The 17,318-nt window shown below is 42.1% G+C and overlaps 1 protein-coding gene across 2 annotated transcripts; it reads left to right on the forward strand.

Annotated features, from left to right (window-relative positions):
• Window positions 1–195: 195 nt before the first annotated feature.
• On the forward strand, window positions 196–16,979 carry LOC144944609 (SUMO-conjugating enzyme UBC9-A-like). 2 transcript variants are annotated; one of them, XM_078872922.1, is made up of 8 exons: window positions 196–320; window positions 3,211–3,293; window positions 9,310–9,393; window positions 9,540–9,623; window positions 9,725–9,797; window positions 11,951–12,060; window positions 12,879–12,958; window positions 13,222–16,979. In XM_078872922.1, exons 3-8 carry the CDS (start codon window positions 9,328–9,330, stop codon window positions 13,283–13,285), a joined length of 477 nt encoding a protein of 158 aa, XP_078729048.1. In that variant the 5' UTR covers window positions 196–320; window positions 3,211–3,293; window positions 9,310–9,327; the 3' UTR covers window positions 13,286–16,979. The 2 variants fall into 2 exon arrangements, with proteins under 2 accessions (XP_078729048.1, XP_078729047.1); XM_078872921.1 differs by having other exon boundaries at window positions 3,227–3,293.
• Window positions 16,980–17,318: the final 339 nt, after the last annotated feature.

The raw sequence follows: 17,318 nt of genomic DNA on the forward strand, positions 1-17,318 counted from the left end.
CTCTCCCCCTACCCCCCCTACCCCCTCTTTCAACCCCTCACCCCGCCCCCCTCTCTCTCCCTACCCCTCCAATCCCCCCTGTTTCTCCCCCCCCACCCCCTCTTTCTTCCCCGCACCCCGCCCCCCTCTTTCTCCCTAACCCCCTCCCCCCTCTTTCTCCCCCCCGCCCCTCTCGGTGCGGGGTGCGGGGGGCGGGGCGGGGTCCTTGAGGCGCCGACGCGCGCCGCCATTGCTGCTGCTGCTGCGAGCGAGTTGTTTGAATGAAGGCGGAGTGCGCGTCCCGTGTCTCGCCGCTTTCTCCGCGTCCCTCGAGCCCTCAGGTGAGGAGGGGCTCCGCGACGCCTTCACGGCGCGAGGAGGTCGCGGGGAAGCCAATTCGCGTCTCGCTGTGGGCAGGGAAAGGGGGTTGCCGCCCGTGAAGTCGATTGGCGGCGGGGCCATCCCTGCGTGCGGCCTAACGAAGGCCTTCGGCTTCGGGCCGAGCCGCGTCGGAGATTCATCGTCGCTTTCATTAAAACCCGTGCTTTTGTGAGGCTTCGGTGCGTACAGCGCGTGATATCGACTGCTCTGCGCACTACGTATGTCGGTGTTCACGTAGATTATGAATAATAACAACGGTGAGGGGTGGACGGCCTTGTAGGCCTGGCCCATGGGATTGTGCGGGTCTCGAGCCGAGAGCGGCCTCACACGGACACGGGGACAGACCCAGAGCGCTTGGGAGGCGGACACGGTTAGAGATGGATACAGAGATAGAGAGAGATATAAACACGGAGACGAAGGGTGAAACTAATTGTGAGGACTGGGAGACCGAGAGGGATGCAGGGGTACGGACGTGGTGAGACGGAGGGAGAACGCACAAAGTAAAATTGCGGCCCTAATTATTGTTTTTTTGTTACCCTAGAAATTCTCACGGGGATCTAAAATATACATTTTGAGGGTCCTACAATGGCATGGCATGGTTTACTAAGTCTATTGATGAGTGTTTCTTTGTGTTTATAGAAATTCGGCGAACCCGAATAACATCCACCACGTATGCGGGGGAGTGACAGTCGGCGAATGGCCACTTCGCTGGCCCCAGTCGAACATCGCGGCCACGAATCCATTTAGTAACAAGCCGTAAGCCAACGAGATAAAGCGCGTTTTGTGGGGATTTAAGTTTATTTTATTTGTTACACGGATGATCATATTTGGCAATTTGCCCCGGCTATTTGTAATAGGTCTGTGTGGCGTGAGCAGCTAAACAAAACAGACACAACGTCAATTTTAAGGAATATTACAGAACTAACAAACGAGATATTTAACTGTCGTTAACGAAACCCAAGTCAAACGTTAGGTGCAGGTGCACGTAATCTCTGTTGTATATGTACTGAACTGTAGAGGCGATCACGTGGATTTCGGATTAACCGGAGCACATACTTGTTCGGTTTAAGCATGTGACTTGTAATACACATTTACAAGCTAACTTTTTTTAGGTCGTTCATTTGTGTTTAAGGGAAAATCCAAGAGTTATTGATTTATGTCAATCTCGGGTGCGCGGTTAATCCGCGAATTGGATCAACCGCACGCGGATAATCGAGAGTCTACTGTATATATTAGGATTTGTTCGTTACCTAACTGGCAGGCCATGTGCAGACATAAATAGTGAGGGACACGAACAGACAAAAGGATGCGGAAAGCTCGAGAAGGTACGGAGACAGAAACGTCGTCTGTTGCCCACCAAAGGAGGCAGTGAGCATTTCACAAACAGCACCGGCCAGACGTTCCTGGGTTCGTTTTTGTCATCAGGTGTTGAAGTAGTCCGCCACTTGCTCTGTCCTGTTGTAAAAAATATATAATTATCTGAAAGAAATCCTGAATTTTTTAACTGTTGCAAGGATACCATTGGAACCTCATGGTGTAAATGCTTACCCCGAGCTCTCATACTCTGATGGTGCATTGTCTTTGAGTTGTGCGCCTTTTGGCGTCATCTGGTCCAACCCATGTGAGACTAGGCTCTAAGGAAAGCTGTTTCGGGTGTGGACCAATCAACTTCAAGGACCGTGCACATTATCAGAGTTATGTTTTTTGTTTGCATTATGACTGCAGGTATTGTGGTCTATGCAAACATGACACCTTGTAAAAAGGTGTCAGTTTTGTTGCCAGATAGAAGGGGGAAAAAAAATTATGTTGCAAGGATAGTTTTGATATTTTATTCACTGATAATTATTAATGGTAGTATAGTTTCCTGAAGACGACCGCTTGTGTTGCGATCGAAAGTCGTAGTTTTTTGTTATTTTTTGTTATTTTCTTTGAACCTATTTACGTGACTTTACTGAAAAACCCAATAATATTAATGTAGTATTACATATTTGTGTAATAGTACGTGATGTAGCTCTTTGGTTCTTTCGGTAAAGTCACGTAGAAAGAAATTAAGTAATAGAATACGACGTTTCGATTGCAACACAAGCAACCATCATCAGGTACAAATGAATGAGAACAAACATAGTAAACTTGGAAATATAATGCAATACAACACAGTCGGCCAACACAGCGGTCAACAGCCCACCTGGTTGATTACGTTCTTCCAAGGATTGATACATTTGAGAGAGAGACAAAACATAGACACGGAGACACACGTGATGTTAATTTTGTGGTTTTATGCAGTTTTATTTGCAAAGTGTTCCTAAAAGTAAGGATGGAAGTTATTTCACTTAAACTGCCACCGTCTTTCTTTCTCCACAAAAACACATCTATAGCATGACAAAATTGTGTGTATTGAAGTAAGTGATTTTGTGGAAACACTTGAATAATGTTAACACGAACTATCTCGTGTACAACCGACGGTAGTACTGCCAGCATAGATGGTTTGCGTTACTCTTCATTTTAAATAACGTGTGGGTCAGAGTAAGTAAGTAATTGCGACTAACTTGTAAGTCTGGGGTTGCTCCTGGGGCTAAATCTGCTGACATGTGCCGAGAAAGCCACCCTTGATGGCCCAGTCCAGCTGTACTTTTGGTACATCCTTGCAGGATTTCAAATTAAAGACGTAACTTCCAAGGTAATTGTTTTATTAGTCTGCCAGAGGGGGGAATTGAATGTATTATATATCTTAATACAGATGATAAACGTGTACTAGCAATATAAAACAATGAAAATAATAGATAATCATGAAAGGATGCGTTATATTTGTATGCACCTTATCCTTGAGTAGCAATGCATGTGTATTTACAGTGTGCCTTTTGTGCAGTTGGTGGTTTGCATCTGATTGAAGAACCTCGTGCTTCATTTAAAACATCTCCCATCGTTGATTCCAGGTATGCACATACGATGAACTTGCTCCCATATCAGCCTTTATTTAATGAAATTCCTTGAGGTCTGTGTAATGTGGTATCGTAATGTAATTCATTTGTATTTTTGTGGCCACGAAGTATATTATATGATGATTAATGTCCGTTTTAAAATCATTCATGTTTCTGACAGAGCCTTTTACATCTCCACTAAAGTTTGTCCTACTGAGACGCTAATCAATTTGCCCAGGCATATATTAGGGTGGTCCATGCAGGACATCAAGGAAATGGGAGGACGATACCCTCCTCCACTTCCATGGTGAACTGAATGTCCAGTTTTTGTGAGCTGAGGTGGTCTAGAAATGTATCTAAAAGTGTGTCTGCCATGATTGCAAACAACCAATGTATCATCTACATATCGAAACCAAGAGGATGGTTTAAGAATACTTTATGCCAATGCACTTTAAATGTTCTCTTGTATAGATTAGCAATTACTGTAACCACAACCTAACCAATCCCCAGGGAGGAATGGGTTGGTTGCTCACTTGCTTCTGCAGATATTGATGTGCAAGTGGCATCTGGACAACCCACTCAGTGCTAATTAAATTAATCGTATTAAATAATACTTGAGTAAATTCGTAATGACAATAGACAAGTCAAGTAATTTATACTTGATCATTTATTGTAAAAACGAAACCCCAACGATCTCTTAAATCAACCTGTATTACTATTTTTTTTCTCTCTATGATACTAACTAACTAATCCTATTAACCAATTCACACTTAACAAAATTCGCAATAGCAAGACAATTCCACCTTCATTACTAGCAATATATCTTCATTTAAGGATGGCCATTTTTCCACCTACTGCTAAATATATTCGCCTTATTACACTAATCTAACCATATCAATCAACCAGCAATCAACTCTAATAAACTATATTGTGTGGATGACTGCTGATGATGAGGTCATGGCACCACTACAGGACGGCCTGTAGCGGGAAGCTCTTTCACGCGAGAGCCGAGCTTTTCTCAATGCCTGATGATGCTGGATGTAATCCCCATTTTGTCAAAAAATATTGGTTTACTTTTACTCATTGTAGTTTAGCTGATAAGCCAAATTAATCGTCATATTTTCTCACGTGACAGCTTAATTTAGCTATGTTGGGTGGTGTAGGGTTATAGTAAAAATAAGTAATATTTAAAAATACTTTTTTTAAAACACGCTTTTATGAAATACTAGTAATGGCAGAACTCCAGGAAGTGGCCCCGAAGCTTGCCATAACATAAGGGACCGTGGTGATTTACAGCCGACGTTAGTTGAGCGTGGACAATTAGACCCAAGCTGAAGCATAACATATACAAAATTATGTTTAAAAAAATATATATTTTTATGATAGAATATAGTATTGTCATCTGTATGACATAAGTATACCAAGTTTGCAGTCGATACCACATTGGGAAGTGGGTTAAAATTCAGTTACATGATTTGAGGATACAACAACAACAGACAGTGAGTTAATAAAAAGCGTGTAATATTGGCATTATACTTACATGATCAAACCCAAAAGGAAACTGATTATGAATGTATGTATGTTGAACTTGTTTCACACCGTACGTAGCCAACTGCACTAATCGGAGGTACGAATATTATTGAGACTGACCAGCACAGTATAATCACCGATGCTTGCTGTGGCCAATTCTTGGCATCAATTAAGCACTGGTGGGGACGTTTTTCTCATACTTCACAGGGAGGAGAAGCGACTGAGATGTAGGAATTTCTCGGCCACCTTTCTACCTCTCGGCATAGTTTCAAGGCCCTGTTGCTATGTCAGCACCTTCATGTGACTTGCTGTTATTGAAGGAACTTGACTTACAAAGATGGCTCGCACAAGTGTTGCCAATGCTGCCATCAGGAAATGTTCTGGGCATCTCTGAACTTTGGAAAAGAGCTGGATGGCTCTTGCTTTCTTTGACAGGAAAGTAAGTCCAGAAATGAAAGACCAATATAGATCAAGCCCTTCAAGACAAAGGGTGTGGGGGGGACATTCCAAAACAAGCCATTGTTCAAGATGCCATTCGGGGGGAAAGTTTGGAGCAATTCGTATTGGCAAAACTCTTGGAGGTTTTTCCATGTAATGGGCATTGATTCAAAGTTTCTAGACATGGATCCTAAAGATCGGCTGCTTGATATTGGACTGCCTTGCCAGGGGAAAAGGGGTTAAGACCATTAAGGTGGTAAATGACGTGGCAGAACGGGGAGTCGCACTGATTGAAGAGTACAGTCTCCTTCACACCTGTGATGAGCAAACACTGTCATAACTTCTGCATGTCAGTGACCATCTATCGCAAATTATTTTCAGACTTTCAGGAAGGCATCACTAGCTGCCTAAGAAGGTAGTCTGTTTTTTTTTGCTGAAGCTGGCATAAAAAAAAAATTCAATAATCGATGTGTCAGGAGCAACTCCTAACTTTGATTTCACAGTTAGCCAAATGTTCCCAAATTATTGAATGCCAGACTTTAAAGGTTGTTACAGTCACATGAGAAGGTAGAAATAGGACGGAAAGGTGCCTCAATGAAAATTCCTCATTAAACTTGTTTTACCCCGATTATAAGAATCACCCTGATATATATAATGAATATATCTGTACATTGAAAGGCTTCGGAACCAGAATACCTACCGTTGTGATCTTTGTCTAAAATAAACGCGTGGCACTTGTGAGAAGTACCATTACTTCAACGATTCTGAACATGTTTTTATTTTTATAACTTAGTTTTAGGCGGCCTTTTCATTTGTTTTGGCCTCGTAAGCTAAGTTTATTTGATTTATTACACAAATTATCCCGTTGAGCCAGGTGCCCGGCTATTTTTCAAGGGGGATCCGTGGTGTGTGAGCAGAGCAGCAACAACAAAGCAAAGGCAAACTTGAATATTGCAGAGAACTAGTACAGGTTCTTTAAGGAATATTGCACAACTAACAAACGAGGTATTGAACCTTTTTTCTTTCCGAGATGACTCTTAAGTTCGAGGGTGGGGCTCCGTTCACGGTTGAATCACGCATAGAACTGTAGCAACACGACCACACTCTGATAGCTGGCACCAAAACTGTGCCACACGCCCTCCAGCATGATCTTGTGGGAGCCTCGTTACCGATAAAGTTATTTTAGTATTCTTCCTGTTCCATTCCGATGATGTACGTGTGCGAGGAAACGGTTATTGCGCGAAACGAAACCTGTACGAATAAAATAAACAGCGCAAGTATAGGACGAGTGCAAAAGGCAGGAGACAACAGTAGGTACGGGTGCAAGTAAGCTCTATATATTGGCCGAATTGTGACGTAAACCCACCATATCGAAAAAGACAGTGCTAATGTGGGAACAAGACATGCCAGAAAACAGGCACAAGTGTGTTCGGCTTTCGTTGCATAGGGAAGTGAAGAGGGGGGAGTGAAGGAAGGGGGGAACCAAGCTGTTGATGAGCAGGATGGGTATCCAGTAGCGTGAAGCAGCAATGCGAAAAATACTTTTATTTTTACGCCAGACATTGGTTATACAAATATTATTGTAGTAGGAATAAAGAGATCCCTCTTGAGGCTACGGGAGGGAGTGAGACGAATGAAGTGGTCCTTATAGGTCGTTAGCAAATTTGTTTAAGAGGATGATTTGGATGAAGACATGAAAAACATGTCCGAGTGCAGGTTGGAGATGTCTAGAATGTTGACGTACAGGAAAAAAAACTGGATTGCATTGCACCAAGCACAGACGCTTGAGGAACATCCCTTGTTAATGAGGGTCCTGTCAGAGACACTGCCTTATGATGGAGACAATTTGAACACGCTCAGATAAGTACAGTAGTACCCCTCTTAATGTTTTAATCTAAGCCACCAAAACTACTGTTAACCAACATAACTTTTAATCGAATTCACTTATAAGTTGAAAAAGAAGTGAAAAATCACCAAGTCTGCAAGAGAGCTGTTTCCACTGCAAAACAGAAAATGTAATGTAAACAAAGCCAATCAGGTCTAAACGGCTCCATAAATGGGCATCGCTGATTGGCTGAGGCTTGCTCATCCCCACTTATGAGCGCTCTGATTGGCCGAGATTGGCGCCCGCGTTGCATAACTTAAACGTGCCGTGAATCAAAATGTTAACGTTAGTCCAAGCCATGGGGTCCTGTGGGAGGTAAAACGTTAACCGAAAAACCATTAACCTGATGTCCCTGTTAACTGAGGGACTACTAATAAAATAATTTACACTTATAAAGTGCGTTTCGCCCAGAGGTCGTAAGGCACTGCATAAAGCTAAAAGCAAGTAAATAACTCACTGTAGCTGAAAATCCAGTTGATTGGACAATCTGAAATATGTTTGGTATTGTAGCCTTTTCAACATGACAGCGTGATTTTGTGTTAAAAATGCTGTAGACGGACAAGTGGAGGACGAGGATGGTGTAATGACGACGGGATTCAAGACTGGCGCTTGGATGAGCTGGGCAATTTCTGGGTTGAACCAGCGAGGCTGATTTCCCCTGACTAAAACTTTTTTCAAGGGGCAAGTTTTGTCAACCATCGTAAGGAATCTTAAAGATGAAACTGGGTCAGAATTGGGGACGTGGATGAAGGCCCGATGGTCAAAGGATAACAAGGAGCGCTGAAATATGATTATGTGGAACTTTAAGCAGTTTCGTATATTTTCTTATCTTAACGTAATTATATGGCACCTTAACAAAGGCGTTGTACAAATAATTAACGGTACATCATGTGGATGTGATGGTGGAGATGAGGCTAATTAAATAGATGAGAGGATGCAATGGGGGAAAATCTGTGATGCGTGAATTCTATGAAAGCGAAATTGATGACAGGAAACGATGATGAATGGATTGAATGAATGGAGAATGAGTAATAGCCATGTAATGATAATATGAAGAGGGAACAGTAAACGGTGGTGGTGGTTATGAGTGGGAGATTCAGGGATCGTGCGGTGAGCTCGGGAAAATAAGCGAGTTTTGAGTGAGGAGCGGAAACTGCTGAGCGAAGGTGATTAATGATATCAAATGCCAGTTAGAGTGGTCGCTAAGATAATTTCCCAGGATACCCACTTTTACAAGATTTTCTTAACATGAGTACATCAAGGATTGATGAGTGATCACGGTCTATTATATTAGAATGTTGTCGGTGAACAGATGAGCTGAGATGGGTTGAATTCATCTGTAAAGGCAAGAGCTTCAGGTGGGAGGATTGACTCAATTCCGGTGTAAGTCGCCAGTGATAAACAAGCTCTCCCCTTCAGGTCGAGCAGAGATGGCATTCGGAAGAAATAACAGGGACTCTAAACCACAGATATATTTTTTGTGGCTGGTAGCAAGCACAAAATGATATGTTGGTTGAGGGGGGGGTGTGGTTATCTTCAGTGAGTGCTTCAAAGTGATCCTGGTCCATGGTCGAATGGAGGAAGACCATTCAATATTATGCAAAATAATAGGTTTAACTTTTTTTGTCAATACAACAGGTGTTAAGATTTTCAAACTCCAAATAGATACCTTTAGCAAGGCATCACATGCTCTGATATATGCATTGTCTCTGAAACTGATTGATCTCCACCAGAGACCGCCTTCTGTATTATGACCTTATCTCACCAGTGTTAAACCGGTGAACACCTATACTGCCACAAACGTCCTATAGATAAGATCATTCAATGTCGATGCATACATAGAAGAGGATAGCGCACTGCCTTCCGAGGGTTTGTTAAGTCTAAAGAAGTTGAAGTTATCAGGAAGACGATAGGCGATGTGAGTAGATAGGTGTAAACTTGCTGAGCATGCGGTGTCATTTGTTACGTAATAGAATTAGGTTAAGGGAATGTGGAAGGAATGAGTTGGGGACTTATGAGCCCTGAACAATGGAATTAGTGTAAACCAACAGAATCAGAATTTTTGTTTATCCTGGAAGACTCTCATACATGTCCAGAAGGGGTGGGTCAACATCGCTGTGGCAGCGTATCTCCATGCCTGACTCTCCTTTTAATTTGTATTTTGTTATTTCTTTGCAGTTGCTTTTACACCCAACCATGTCAGGCATTGCTTTGAGTCGGCTTGCTCAAGAGAGGAAATCATGGAGGAAGAATCACCCCTTTGTAAGTCTCCAACTTTATTTGTTTATATATATTTCTCTGTGCTACAAGAATGTCAACATTAAATGTGGATGTGGCCTCTATCCATGTCAGTTAAGCACGAACAAAGAAGAATGATTGACTAATTTTGCTTATGGCTTGCTCTGCAGGGTTTTGTTGCTGTGCCAATGAAGAACCCTGATGGGACTCTGAACCTCATGAACTGGGAATGTGCCATTCCAGGCAAGAAAGGGGTAAGAGACACATCACGATTGGTTATTTAAAGTGGTTCGGGGCTTTGCTTTTGAGCCGCAGGTAACCGTGCGAATGATTGTGTTGCCCGTGTGCCATGCAGACTCCTTGGGAGGGAGGCCAGTACAGGCTCCGGATGCTATTTAAGGATGACTACCCCTCCACTCCCCCAAAATGTAAGTTTTTTTTTAGATCACTGCAGCACCCAGTTTAAAATCATGTTCTTTAAACACCAAAGTTTGTATGTTGCAGGAATTCCATATAAATCTAGATTGAGAACTCATTTAATAATAATAGGGGTTTTCCCCTTTTTTTCTGGCAACAAAACTGAAACCTTTTCACAAGTATTGTGGTTAATGCAGACATGAATCCTCTTGAAAAGGTTTCAGTTTTGTTGCCAGAAAAAAGGGGAAAAAAACCCTATTATTATATTTTGGTACTGGCAAAGGAGGTCTAATGATGTAGAGAACTCATTTCTTTAAGAACTGCTTCTTGTGTCTATTTTGTTGTCCTTCCCGCATCTCTGATTAGCACAGTTGGCTACGTACAGTGTGAATATTCAAAATATATACAACGTAGAGAATTAAAAGATGAAATTTGGATATTTTTTTTTATTGAAGTAGAAAATATTTAGGCTGAGATGTTGATACTCAATGTGGTTGACTGGCTCAAATGCCAAATATCTGTGCCGATACCATGGACGTCTTCTTGGGCTAGAATTCTGATGTTCAATTTGAGATGAAATAGTTGTCACATTTACCAAATTTTCCAAAAGTGCCCCTGCCTGAACCCTACAATGGGACTCCACAAGTTTCTGTGCGTGCCGAACTCACCCTTGCCCTCACGTTACCATGCGTAGCCAACCGTGCTAATCGGATGATGTCTAAGGCATCCTTTCAATCCTGCAGAACCATCCTCTGGCCCAAGGATTTGTAGTTATTTCATGTACACCTGGAATTGCCCTGAATAGCCATTCTGTCTATCTGAATCAGGCATTGCATTGCTAAGAAAGGTGAAGTTTAACCAAGCTGGATTGGCTGAAATATCGGCATCTGTGGCACTGGTAAACTTTCGTGTAGGGAGACAGATGGATAACTGATGATTGTACTGGTCACGCCCAGATTTATGAGTTACAATGTTATTTTTATAAATAAAAATCATCATCTATTTTTGTTATTTCAAATGTAACACTTGTACACATTGATAGATTCTTTGTTTAGAAATGTATTATTTTGATTTGAATATGTTTTTGATTCACTCTTGAGTTTTTCAATGTTTTCATCAATTTTTTTTTAGAACACTGTTCATCACATGCCCATCTCCTCTCACACTTTTTCTCATTATCCCCATTCACGCGTGAGCACACTCCTTCACATCCGCGTGCTTATGTCACCGTGCACTTTCTTCCCATTTTCATTGATTCATATACAGGGTGGCCAAAATGTAATTTCAGAGATGAATGTATGTAACGCTTTTGGGGCAACCCTCTTAACATGTACTCCCACCCGTCATGCACTTTTACAGAAACACGTCCTACCAGTTAATCACCAACTACTATCGTAACACAATAACCACTACGGTTTCCACCTCCTAGTCCTTTGTAACATTATCTCACAACCAAATGATCATTTGAATCTCCATATTGGCCTGACAAGTTAGAGGCCAGGCTGTGACCCTTCATGCAATGTTGTGATGGGTACTGCAAGATCTGACCACGTCCGTCCAGTGGCTTCCTGTTTCTGAACTGAATACATAATAAGGTCGCACTAATTGCACACAAAGTGCTTGCCACAAATGAACCACAATAGCTTGATACTCTTTGGTTTTTTCGGTAAAGTCACGTAGATGAAAACAAAATAAAAATGAAAACAACTAAATGAAATCACGACGTTTTGGAAGCAACATAAGCCTCCATCATCAGGTGTGACTGCTCCAGCAAAATTACTGTAGCGTATAAAGCGAGCTATTTAGAGACACGTGGTTATATATGGTACTAGGGGGGGAGGAGCCAAGGAGCATAAACCATCATGCGAACTCCGGTCATCCTCGCAGCAGCGGCCTTTGGCTAGCCATCAAACAAAGATGGTCACTGCATCGCGTGCTTTCAGATGCACTTCAGTGGCCGTCTGCAACGCTCTTACTTCCGATAGGAAACCACTGGAGCCGTGCACTTCCACATCTAGATTGAAAACTCATTTATTTAGAACTGCTTGTTGTGTTCAGTTTGTTGTCCTTCCTCCGCACTTACGATTAAAACGATTGACTACGTACGGTGCGAAAGAAGTTCAACATACACACAAACCTGTGTGTCTGTCGGGTTCAATTCCAGGTAAGTTCGAGCCCCCGCTGTTCCACCCCAACGTGTATCCCTCGGGAACCGTGTGCCTCTCCATCTTGGAGGAGGAGAAAGACTGGAGGCCGGCAATCACCATCAGACAGGTATGAGCAAGAGCACTCGCACACAGTGATGTTTGTGTGTAAGTGATAACGCTCCAGTTCAACACGTAGGCTTTCGCGACCAATATCCATGATCCAGGTTTTTTTGGGTTAGATCGCGTGAATATATAAATGTGTCGTTAAACCCACCACTACCAGACACAGCCAATTAGTAAGGTTTGTCACGAAACAGAACATGCCAATTCGTTACTAGTACAGCACATCGGTGTGTTGGAGAGCAAAGCCACAATAGCATAATGCGGATGTATAATGTACGTTAATTACCATATAAATAACCCATAGTCATTTTTATGCATTCATTAATCCCCCCCCCCCCACTTCGCGCAAGAAGGGCATACAAGTGACGTCATCACATCGCTCGATTTAAGGAACGAAACAGGAGGATTTCTCCACAAATCTGGCTGTTGCCTGATGAAGCTGGTTGTAATTACTGGTGAAACATTGGCATGTTCTGTTCACGTGACAAACCCTACTAATTGGGTGGCGGGTTTTATGACACATTTATAGTTACACCATCTAACCCAAAAACCTCTATTATGAATAACGGTCTAGCCAGCAGTGTTTACCACGTTGTTAGAATAGCTTGAAAATGTCTCATCTTTAGGCTCATTTGTCACACCGTCAACACACCTTTTATAAGTTTTGCAAAGATTCATTGTTGCACGTGAATCGGACCAATATTTTAGATTTTATCTGGTGGAATATACAAATCGAGCTATAAAATGCACGCTGTAAAGGAAGCGGAAGGTGCTGCTGGCCACGCGAACGCCGCCACTCTCACCAGGAAGCATTCATTGCAGATCTTGCTGGGAATCCAGGAGCTGCTCAATGAGCCCAACGTGCAGGACCCAGCGCAAGCAGAAGCCTACACCATTTACTGGTAAGTGCGTGTAACCACGCCCGTAGCCAAATCACACAGGTGGCTCCATGATCGTATCCCCGTGCTTGAACAATGCCCGCTCCGTCCGTTTCGTTTACGACGACCGCGACACGTCTGTGGTTAAAAGTGACACTGGAAATACTGTCATGAAATACACTTGATTTACTGCATACTGTAATTGAAGACCTACCATACTTTTGTTACATTTTTAAGGGGTAATGCGCGTGTGTGTACCGGTGTTTTGTGTGCATTTCTGTCTGCAGCCAAAATAAGGTTGAGTATGAGAAGAGGGTGCGTGACCAGGCCAAGAAGTTTTCTCCAGCCTGAGCGACTTTCAAGCACAACTAAACCCCTCCGCCCACATCCCATTTCCCCTTCCACCTAATCTCACCCCACCCACCTCTCCATCTCAGTCAGCGAGGCTTAGACTACAACAAACCGAACCCTTCAAGAAAGTCGGTGGGTTCAGTCAACGGTCAATGTAAGAAACTGGTCCTGTTTGTGAAGCAGAAACCAAAACAGCAGGTAGAGGGTACTTGAGGGTAGAAAGTGGCAGTGATTTGAGTCGAGGTATCTCGCATGACTAAGTTCACTTAAATGTTTTGGTTTACGTAAGAGGTGCTTAGGCTTGTTCTCTAGCTGGAAGACTCGCAAGCACATAGATTTAGGGGGCATATTTTTCCAAATAAATTTTTTTTTATACAATGATTGAGTAGTTTCATTTAGTTTTTATAGAACCAGAAGCTGTAATCCCATTTGGTTTTCCAAATAATCTCACACCAGTTCATCAAGGGCCAACTTTCCACATCAGCTGGTAGAATATTAATGCTGGACTCTTTTAAGGGAATAGTTATGCCAAGTAATTTCCAGTTGCTGCTAGTTGTAACAGCAAGCTGTGATTGGGATACATTTTAAGAGAATTGAAACTGGCAGTACGTCGTAACCTTCATTGGTGTTCCCCTTAAAGTGTTAACCGCAAACACAACTCTAGCACATTATGGCAACCGACATGTGAATTTAACCCTTTCTAGAAGTCCTTCATCTACAACCTGGTGTATGTGTAAAATAATTGTCTTTAAGTTTTGCACATTTTGTCAATTGCATTGGCTGTGATATTTCTTAAAAACTGGTATTGACCAACATTGATGCATTTCACTGCACATACTGCATGCATAAAAACGGTTGTGTTTTTATTTGTGCGATTTCATTTTGTCTGCAGAGAAATAACAAAATGACAAGCAATCTAAAAAAAAAATTTTTTTATGTGGATTTACAATTTCAAAGTGTGATGCTATTTTCATTTATGCATCCATAATAAAGGTTTTTGGGTTAGATGGCGTTATTTATAAATGTGTCGCAACCCTCCACCACCCGACACGGCCAATCAGTAAAAAAATGTGTAACGTTGACAAAAGACAAATAGTTCACTACTTTAGCCCACCGGTGTGTTGAGTGAATCCACAACATCCAGCGAAACGTCGTACTAAAAAATGTTGAATGTTGTGGATTCACTCTTCAACACACCGGTGGGCTAAAGTAGTGAACTATTTGTCTGTTGTCAACGTGACACATTTTTTCCTGATTGGCCGTGTCGGGTGGTGGAGGGTTGCGACACATGTATAAATAACGCGATCTAACCCAAAAACCTTTATTATGATTAATATTGATCGCGAAAGCCTACGTGTTAAACTTAATGTACGCATATTGACAGAGTTGATGCAAGGATACAAGATGCAGAAACATGACAGGCCCGGGCATTGTTGAACACGGTACATTACCACGTATAATTATTAGGCATTTCAAATGTATTAAACATGGTCTACACAAGCAGGGCAAACAATTGGCATTTTCATATCTTGCAGTTGATAGCAACATGTGCACTGGTAAACTCCAAAGTTCTTGTAGAGTGCTACTTGCATTGTCGCAGGGGGATCCCTGTCCGACTACAGACGTACTGTGGCCTCCTGTTATCTCTGCTCAACTGTTGATCCCACAAAGAACTAACAAAAGTGACATTTGAACTTCATTTGGTCTTAGCTCAATTTAGACAAGCTAGTGAAGTGAATTCTCATATAGCTTAAATGTGTTATACAGGTAGGAACAACAGGTTCCACACTGCCCACCAGGGATTATTTGTCTGTCGTGCACAAATGCGCTGTCCAACCAAGTTCCTACCTGCCCACTCCGAAGGAACGTGTTTTGATGTACAAGCAAATATTAATTGACTGGGCTTCCACTGAACTCCGAGTCAACCTTATAGTTACGAATTAGTAATGTGTGATTTTTGTTTGTTCTTTGTGAAATCATCGATGCTTGGGCCAAGATCACAAGGCCATTATTGGGCTCTGTATCCTGATAGGGATGCCCTAAGCCACCTCAGTACCTCTTGCCGCTAAGTGCTTTGGAGTTAATCGACGCACATGCGTGGATGTTGCGGGTCGCTTTCAACGGCGGTGTATGGAAATGGCACTTGTTTAGCCTGCTTGTGTTGACAGCGTTTTGGCATTTTAAATGTCAAAGAAATATACCCGGTGATGCTCCGTGTTCAACTGTATGCAGCCCTCTAAATGTATTATTTCTGCATCGTATGCCTGCATCAATAGTTCGATATAACATTGATAACAGTAGTTACTAAGCTACTTTGTAACTATAATGTTGAGTCTTTGAATTGCTCACAGGAGGTTGCTTTTGATGGTATGGAGTTTCTTGACTGACAACAGTTGAGTTATGTTTGGGGTGGGCTGTATTAAGTTACAGTAATTTTAGCAAATGTGGTGCTGGATATAACCAATTGGGTGGCAGATAGGTCAGACAACACAAACATTTCACGTTTTGGTTAATGTTTTCTTAAAATGAATTCTCGTATTTTTGTTGACATGACCCGCACCATTGAATAATGCAGTAATTACTCAGGAATTACTCGCCAATTAGATTCTTGCTTTTTTTACCTGGAAATGGCATAAATCCAGCTATCTAAACCCCCCCATTGTTTCCAATAGCAACTTTGAATGTTTTTTAAATGCCCCTTAACCTATTATGCTCGTATACAACTGCTCAATTCGCTCAGTTTTACGAATGCTCAATTTTAACTAAAAATAAAGGTTATTTGCTTGCTAATTTAAGGTATTGAGTTTTCAATCGTGGAGAAGTTGCTTATCTAACCATGTACATTGCCCCTTTAAAAAAAGCCCGACATACAACATGTGCAGCGTGTACCATTAATGCAGTTGTCTCATTGATCTGCAGAGCACCGAGAATGTTTGTTCACTTCCATTTGAAAATGTGGCCCTGACTGGGCAGTCATCACGGGAGTGCTCGGGGAGAGATTCTTTTATAGCTGCTGCTGCAATTTTTCTATTTGTACATTTTGTCCAGCCACTTGTCTGCCACTGAATAAAATGCTGGCAGACAGTATTATCCTAAATGGTTTCCCCCCCCCCAAGGCATCTGCTTAGGTTGGAAGGTGGTGTCTCTTCCCCCCCCCCCCCATCTTCCGTATTTGCGAGCGGCGGCGATTGTAAGTTGGGCAGTAGGATTAAAATATTTTGGTTGAAAGATGCATTCGGATCATTTTGTAAAGTGTTCCGATTTCATTGACCTGTGGTAACACTTAATGATTTGAAGATGACGTACAACGTTTTTTTTTCTTTTTCCAAACGTAGATTAGAGTTAGGGGTAAGCCATCAACATTTCCCTTTATACGGGATGCTGACGGTTAAAATGGGTCCTTTGGCTTTCGCTGTCCCATGCAGATTGGCTCCATTGCTCCTCCATCCCTCCCCCCTCCCTCCCGAACTCTTATGCTGTGTATACTGTGTGGTAGTGTAGGCGACTGAGTAGAGCTGCTGCAATCTCTTCAATTTTGTTTTCATTTGACCACCTGTGTTGTGTTTTATACCTTATATTTTGTTACTGTCTATACTTGAAAGAATTCTTTTTGTACAAAGTGTAGTCTTTAAGAAATGTTAGTGTACCGAGATGTTTCTTTAAATTTTTTTTGAATAAAGAACGAAACATCTTTCATTGGAGGTGTCTTCATTGGGGGGGGGGGGGGGGTTGCATGAGATTAGTCGCATTGCTTGTTCTGACGGTGTTCACATTCCCACGTAAATTGATGTGCACACATTTATTTGGGTAAATATACACATTTTCTGGTGTAATATCAACGAAGATTTGGGGTGTAATGTGATTGCAGAAGCTGCCATTCTGCCAATTCCCCCCCCCCGCACCTCCGATTAGCAAGATTACCTAAGTACGGTGCGAAAAAGGTTCCAACATACAATTAAGAGGAAACAATGGTCAAAGCTATGGAAATAGTGAAAAATACCTGACATGCAATATATAAAATTAATACTTGCCT

Source organism: Lampetra fluviatilis, chromosome 35 (genome assembly GCF_964198595.1).
Source record: "Lampetra fluviatilis chromosome 35, kcLamFluv1.1, whole genome shotgun sequence".
Lineage (NCBI taxonomy): Eukaryota > Metazoa > Chordata > Hyperoartia > Petromyzontiformes > Petromyzontidae > Lampetra > Lampetra fluviatilis.